We start from the raw sequence: 7,925 nt of genomic DNA, 5'->3' as shown, positions 1-7,925 counted from the left end.
ATAAAAATAGATTTTACTAAACAAAGGGTAAGGGAAGAATTACCCTTACCCTTGGGTAAGGGTAACTTACCCAATGGTGGCTGCATAAGCAATAAAAGCTGGTGATGCCATCGGTGAGTTAAATCCATATCTTACTCCACACAGCAAAATAAACTTGGGCTGGGTAATCGTCAAAGAATTAAATACAAAATGAAATTTTAGAAAACTAGCAGAAAATAGACTATCAGATGGGTGGAAGAAAGCTCACTTTGTCAGCACTGAAGCGATAAAAAAAATCACAAAAGACTAGAATGACAGATTGAACATTAAAACAAAAAAGAACAATGGACTGGGAAATATTTGTGTCAATGATGATGCAGGAATAATATCTATAAAATAAAAAATTCTTATTCAAAGTTAGAAGAGGTTCAAGTACCCAACAGATGAATGGATATGAACAGATCATTTACAGAAAGGAGACTATAGATAATAAATGCATGGGAAAACAGTTTTTTTTTTTTGTGAGGAGGACTAGCCCTGAGCTAACATCCGATGCCAATCCTCCCCTTTTTTCTTGAGGAAGAGTGGCCCTGAGCTAATATCCGTGCCCATCTTCCTCTACTTTATATGGGACCCCGCCACAGCATGGCTTACCAAGCAGTGCGTAGGTGCGCGCCCAGGATCCGAACCTGCGAACCCCGGGTCACCGAAGCAGAGCGCGCGCACCTAACCGCTTGCGCCACGGGGCAGGCCCCAACACTCATTTTTAAAGTCATCTAAAAAGTGCTCAAATAACCTTGAACTACCAGTAAACACTACTAAAGTAGGAGCAAAAAAGAGATGGTATCCAACGCTTAGAAATGTGTTTTAAACTCCTTACACTTGCTCCTGGGAGGTGGCAGAACGAGTGGGGCAAGCTCTTTGGGATGGGAAAGTCCTATGGCACCGTAGACTAAGACCGATCTGCGTTCCTTAGCCTTCCACCTGGTTATTCAATTTGCAGGAATTTGTCCCAAGTGCAGACTGAAAGGATATACTAGCAAACAATTGTAAAGAACCCAAATATACCATATTAGGAGACGGAGTGAATGGATGTGGATACCTGCACACTTTAAAAATGAATCATGTGAACAAAAGAAAAATGTTAATGATGGTAGCAAACACAAGAGAAGTGTCATTGCAACTCTGTAAAGACATGTATATAGACGGAACGTTTTATGCAAGTTGCATTCTGTAGTAGTATTATGGATACTTTATTCTTACATTTTTCTTTCTTTCTCTGGTTGTCATACTGCTTTTACAGTGGTAGTAAAGAAAAAAAAAATCTGGTTTTTTCCAGCCATCAGCGTGACTCTGAGCAAGTTTGTGTGTAAAGTGGGGTAATACTTCCAGCGCAGCGCTGAGGTCAGTGGGAAGTGGCCTGAGCCCTCGCCTGGCACCCCAGACCTCCTTCCTGCGGTGGGGGCGCCTCCTCCTTCCTTCAGCGCCCTGTCCGAGACCTCTTCCCCGGACCCAGGCACTCCTGGGTCTCCGGGCGCGGGGACTCCCTTCTGGAGGGAACTTTCCAGAGCAGGCGGGGAGGGGGGTGTCCTACGGGCACCTGCGCTCGCGGGTGAAGGGGCGAGCTCGGGGAACAAAACCGCCCCTGGGCACGTCGGGTTGCGGGGCCGGCTTGCAGCCACCTTCGAGCTCCTGTCCTGACCCGGGGCCCCCGATTCTCTCGCCCGAATTCGGCAGCCGTCTTGTGTCCCCTCGCCGGGGCCCCGAGCGGCAGGAAAACTCGGATTTACAGGGCGCCTCCTGCGGAAGCCTGGAGACATCGGGTGCGCGGGGGGGGCGGCTCCGCTCTGACTTCTCAGACAGGGGGCATTTCGGTGCCCTTCCAGGTCTCAAAGGGCACGCCAGATCCCCGACGTGGGCCAGGCGGGCGGACGCAGCCCTCGCCGGCGGCGACGCGCGCCCATCTGGGATCCGGCCGCCCCTCCGTCCGTTCCTCCGCTAATGCCATCTTGCGGGAGGCGATCACGTGCGGACGACAGCAGAGCGCTTCACCCCGGCCAGGACGCCAGGACCGACCGGCGGACGACACTAGGTTCCCTGGGCTCCGTCCACAACCCGAGGTGAGGCGCCGGGGCCCTTTCCTCGTGGGTCGGAGCAGGGACAGGGTGGGCGCTGGGTCCCTGGGGGCACGTCTCCCCGACTGGCCGGTCCGCGCGGGGCCGCAGCGCCGTCGGGGGCGTGGGGCGCCGCCGCTTGCCCTGCGCCACGGCCTCACGGGTGTCCGCGGCAAGTTGTGGACTGGAGGAAACGAGGGACGGGGGCGGCTGGAGGCGCTGGACCTCCAGAACCTCAGTCCGCGGGCTCCTAGCATCCCGCGCGGCCGCAACCGGGCGGGAAGGCGCGCGGGCGGGCTCGGGGAGGCCCGGCCGGGGGGCGCCACGCGCGCGGCGTGAGGGGCGCGGGCTGCCGGGAGGAGCGCGGATGGGGGGGGGGCGCGGGCGCATGCGCCCTGAGCCCGTGCCATATTGGAATGAGTCGGAGCGCGGAGCGCCGCCGCCGCCGCCTCCGCCGGAGCGCGGGTGGAGGGGGGCGGGGAGAGCTGCCGGCCGCCCCGCTCCGCAGAACCCAGCAGGAAGGCGGGCGCGAGCGGCGAGCGCGGGCGGCGGGAGCGGAAAAAGCGCCCGCGCGGGGGAACGAAAAGAAGGAAAGAAAGAAAGAAAACGAGCGCGAGAGGGAGCAAAGCGAGCGATTGAGCGAGAGCGCGCGCGAAAACTCCCGGCAGGTAAAAAAGCGGGGCCGCCGGCTGGGCCTTCCCCCGCGGCGGCCTGAAGGGGCGGCGGCTGCGCTGGGGCGGGGGACCGCGCGGCGCCCCCCTCGAGGCGGCCGGGCAACTTTGCCAACGAAAAACCGCCGGGAGCCGGCGGGCGGCGGGCGCGCGGGCTGAGGCGCCAACGGGCGGCGGCACGTTGGGTGCGGGGGCGGGGCGGGGGAGCGCGGCGCCCGCGCGCGGCCTCGCGCGCCCCCGCGGCCTCGCGCGCCGGCTGGCAGGGCTGCAGGAGCGCGCCTGGGCGTCTGGCCGCGGTGGCGAGCGGCGGCGGCGGGGGCGGCCGGCGGCTCGGGGAGGGCAGGGCGGCGCGCGGCAGCCCGGGGGGCGTGAAAGGAAAGTGGCCGGGCGGCGGCATCGGCGGGCGCCGAAGTTCTCCGGCGCGCTGGGCCCGCCGCGCGCCCCTCCCCGCGCGTCCCGCGCTCCCGCCCGCCGAGCCCCCGCGGACCCGCCCCCCGGGCTCGCTCCGGGGCCGGGGCGCGAACCCGCAGCAGGGGCCCGGGCCGCGCCGCCCATGCGGCGGTCCGAACTTCGGAGGGCCCAGGTGGCCGCTGCGCGGTTGCGGAGCGTCTAGCGGCCACCGCAACCGGTTGCTTGGGGCTGGCGTGGTCGAGTGCGCCGGGCCTCCGCGGCTCGGGGCGCGGGCAGGCGGTGGGCTCGCCGGGAAGCCGCCGCTCGACCCCAGCCGGACCTGCTCGGGGCCCCGACCTGCCTCTCGGGAGGTCCGAGACTGTTTCGATTTCTGTTCTCGAAGTCTCGCTTTGGACTCTGAAAAGGAGGCTGTGGAGGGGCAAGCAGAGTGTCCTGAGAAGCACGGCCTGCTCTGTGGGGAGCAGAAACGCCTTGTGAGAGCAGAAATAAATTCCCGCGGAAAGGGTGTGTGTTATGTTAAGTTTTTCGCAAGATGTCAGCTGTTCACTGGGGTCTAAAACTAAGCGGTAAAGCACAGGTCACCTCCAGGTCTTGTAGTGTGCAGAGAATGAGGGAGGACACCCTTGTCAGAGACAGGATTTTTATTCAGTGGGGGGGGGTTATTCCCAGCGGGTCATTCAAAGCCGTGCTGGTGAACGGCCCCAAGCGATGATGTTTCGTGAGTCCTTCTTAGGGATATAGTTTTTTGAGAACCAAGTAACCATCAAAGAGATTTGAAAGGAAATAAAATGGATTTTGTCAGTCCCTGCATATGCCTTCTGCTCTTGAACCACATTTTTAAGATGTCACACTTTATTGCACCTCAAGTAAAATGCCTGAAAATGTAATTGTTCATTTGCCAACTGACTTGAGAGGAGGAAGGAAGACGAGTGTGTCTTCGTGTTTACACTTCGGGGCCTGTTGGCGTGATGTTTTAAGGGATGTGTTGAATCCTTCTAGGCCACAGGTAGATGCAGAGTTCAGATTTGTTTACAGTGTCAGAAAACTAACGGCCTGGTGGAAACGGGAGTGGCCTGCGATCAGGAAACAGTCGTTACTACTGTTGTCATTGATTAGCTGCCTTATTTTGGCTACGTTTCTTATCCTATATTTATTTGTTTTTCCTTATTTACAAAATTAGAGGATGAATAGGTCATCTTTCTGCGTGCTTTCAATTCTGAAATTCGGCGATGTGTTAAAATGAAATAGTTAAAAAATCAGTCTATTTTGAAAGCTTCTACTTAAAAGTGCTCACAATATGCATCTTTATTAAAATACATTTGGAAAAATTTGGTAGCTATATCTAAAATTATTTTATGTAATTTATGATCTGATCAAAGACATTTAAAAATGTATTTCAGTGTGTTTTTTAAATTATGTATTTTTTATTGAAGTCTAACTTTCAGTAAGTCCTTAAGAGTACAGTTCAGCGACTTCTTACATATGCATATGCCTTGGTAACCACACTCTGATCAAGATATAGAACATTTTCAGCCTCCCAAAGGGCTCGCTTTACATTCCTCCCATTCTGTAAATACCTTCCCCCTCCCCAAGGCTACCACTATTCTGACTTTTGTCACCACTGATGAGTTTTGCTACAGAAAGAGACCCTTTTGAGGGCGAAAGGGGGCAATATTAATAATTAAGCTGGAGGACAACAGGTGTGTAAACCTGGAGTTATGGTCATTTTTGCTTTGACCCTAAATGCATTTATAACAATTCCTAGGGTTTTTACCATCTCGAATAACTAAAAATTCTGGCCTGGGAGACTTCTTAGTCAGAAGGTCACTTCGTGGCTGAGGCAATACTTTGCAGGTTCAGATCTGTGGTTCTTCGGAGTCCTTGTGGTCACAGGCCCAGTATTAATCTATTACTTCCCATTTTTGGAATACAGTTATATTTGCATACAGTAGGTTTAAAGGATGAATCATGGACTTTCCCAACAAGTCAGAGTTTAAGGTGTCAGTAGATGAATCAGTTCCTTAAAGCCTAGAATTTGCTGAGAAAATTGAATGAAAATTGGTTTTTTAAAGTCAGTGAATTAAAGAATGTGGGTATATAGCTTTAACAACCTTTTAAATGACAGCAAGAAACTTGATTTATATATGCAGGATATTTCCCTGGTTTATCAAATCATTAAAACTCTAGCAATAAAAGCAAAAATGCAAGGTAACTAAAAATTATATCAGGTGTGGTTCTTTTTTTTGGCTTGATTAAGGTACCTTTTTGTATTAAACCTCTAAGAAGTTGGGTTTTTGATATTCTCCACTGAAGCAAGTACTTCAGTGATTTGCTTATCCTTCCCAAATGCCTTTTAATATATTCTTGTACCTTCTCTTGTTTCTGCTGCTGAAGGAGAGGAGTCAGAGATTGTGAGTGAATTCTTGTTAGTTCCTCACAAAGGCCTGTGTTTTTTACTGCAAGGACATCCGTGTGATAGACAGTTGGGGACTGTCTGAGGCCTGTGCTAGGGATGTATAGGGCATAGTCCGCAAAGTTCAAAGGTTTTCTTTTGTGAAATGATTCTGCTGAATAATTCTGTTTTTCTGTGACTAAGTTAGCCAACCAGTTGACTGGCCCACAGCTAAGCTGGATTTGGTCCCTCTAACCTAAGATTCATAGCATCATTAGCCAAGAGAGTAATTATCACTTAGTTATTGATCCACTATTTTCTTTTTGTTTTTGTTTTTTGTGGCTCTTTTTAGATTTCTTAGTTTTTTCTTTATCAGATATTTAACTTAAAATTTGCTAAGTTTTTGAGAGATGCAACTAAAGAGATGCAAAATGAGAAACAAAATACTTAAGAAAGGGAATTTCCTCTTTTGATATTTGTTTCTTTGTAAGCTCTGATTTTTCTCTTAAAAAATGCTTTATCTTTTTTTTTTTTTTTTTGTGAGGAAGATCAGCCCTGAGCTAACATCCATGCCAATCCTCCTCTTTTTGCTGAGGAAGACCGACCTTGAGCTAACATCTATTGCCAATCCTCCTCCTTTTTTTTCCCCTTTTTCTCCCCAAAGCCCCAGTAGATAGTTGTATGTTATAGCTGCACATCCTTCTAGTTGCTATATGTGGGATGTGGCCTCAACATGGCCCGACAAGGGGTGCGTTGGTACGCGCTGGGGATCCGAACCCGGCCGCTAGGAGCGGAGCGCGCGCACTTAACCGCCACGCCACGGGGCCCGCCCCTCTTGCTCCTTTTGTAGGGTACTTTTGCTTTCACAGTGGTAACTAGATTGGGCTTAGCTATAGAATGATGGTGTAGAAGCAGATGGCATTTGACTCTGAAGTCTGCAGAAAAGATAAACTGTCCAAATTTCATTGGCCTTTTTTATTATGACTTCATGTTATGTTCACATTAAATAAATGAATACAATCCAAAGAGCAGAAGACCATTATGCAGGCAGGTATTTTGAATGCTAAGTATTTTTATATTAAAAATTTTTCTATTGTATAATTTCCTGAAACCTTCTGGAATTATTTGGCCGTTAACCAGAATTTCAGAATAATTTAAATGAGAATAAAAGAACTTATAATTAGTAAGTGGTATAGCTTTGTTATGGCAGGGGATTTTTCTTTCAGTAAATAACATTTGTTATCTAACTGGGATGTTTTGCAATTGAAAAAATATTTCTCCTTATACATAGTTGTTAAATTAGATGAAAATCTCCAGAGATTTTGGTTTCCTCAGATTTTGAACGATTAGACTTTGGGGAGTGGAATTTTGACATGACTCTATGCTTCTGCAAGTGGTACTAGCAGAAGCAGGAAACTAGCAGGTACTAGCAGGAAAATGATTTAAAATAGAAAGGATGTGGTCAGGTTGTTGCAAGTTCATTTTTAAACTTTACAAAAGTGGGAGAGAGGATAAGAACAAAGACTAGTTATTAATAGAAAAATTATGACTTCACTGCAGAAGTTTTAACAAGTTTAATTGTAAACCTTTGCCTATAACTCAGAGGCACCTGAAGATTTGTATATAATTATTTTCTAGTCTCTTTTATTCGAGAGGATGTTTATAAAGTTATTCAGCTTTGTCTTTAGATGATCACTCAAGGACATAATTAAATAACAAAAAATATAGTCTATTTATTGTGCTAAAAGATATGTTAAGTCCCTGTTGAACTTTGTGGTTTGATAGTTGAATAACTGTTCAGAGTCAAGCACTTTGCTGTGCAGGGAGAGGCTATAAGGCGGCATTTCTAACGTGATGTACAGTGCTGCATGCAGGTTCCTTTTTGATATTTTTGGTTAATATAGAGAAAGGGTTAATTACTAGACTGATCTGAGGTGGATAGGGCATTTGAGAGTCCTTGCGTGGTCTGGGAGAGTTGGTTCTGGTCTGAGGTGAGAGAAGGAAGGAGGTTTGTCGTCAAGTGCAAGACAGTTGTATTTGGAATGACAAGATGAGATGGGCTGAGAAATTTAGCAATTATTGAAATAATTGATTTGATCCCAAATTATTTTTATTTTCTTTTACCCTGAATAGTTTTTTGAAAAAGTATTTGAGGTGGCTGCTATGTAATACTTGCTTAGTGGTGAGGCCACCTGTGAGTTACCATGTTTTTTGTTTCTTTTCACATTCATTTGCTGCCCAGGGTAGAATGCTTTCTTGTCTCTGAGGTTTTGCTAGTGTTCTTTCTTATGGATCTGTTCCTATAAAACATGCTTTTTCCATGTCAAAAATAGTATATGGTAATTTGGAATCATAATT

General features: G+C 48.8%; 1 protein-coding gene across 1 annotated transcript in view; it reads left to right on the top strand.

Moving 5' to 3' along the window:
• Nucleotides 1-2,481: 2,481 nt before the first annotated feature.
• Nucleotides 2,482-7,925, top strand: part of SFMBT1 (Scm like with four mbt domains 1) — a 124,085-nt gene continuing 118,641 nt past the window's right edge. The window contains 3 exon segments of the mRNA XM_087431173.1: nt 2,482-2,623; nt 2,626-2,717; nt 2,719-2,761. Of these exon segments, the coding sequence (XP_087287299.1) occupies nt 2,482-2,623; nt 2,626-2,717; nt 2,719-2,761 (277 nt within the window).

This window comes from Ceratotherium simum, chromosome 5, assembly GCF_057802395.1.
Source record: "Ceratotherium simum simum isolate JZ-2026a chromosome 5, ASM5780239v1, whole genome shotgun sequence".
Lineage (NCBI taxonomy): Eukaryota > Metazoa > Chordata > Mammalia > Perissodactyla > Rhinocerotidae > Ceratotherium > Ceratotherium simum.
This window is presented reverse-complemented; position numbering and strand designations above follow the sequence as displayed.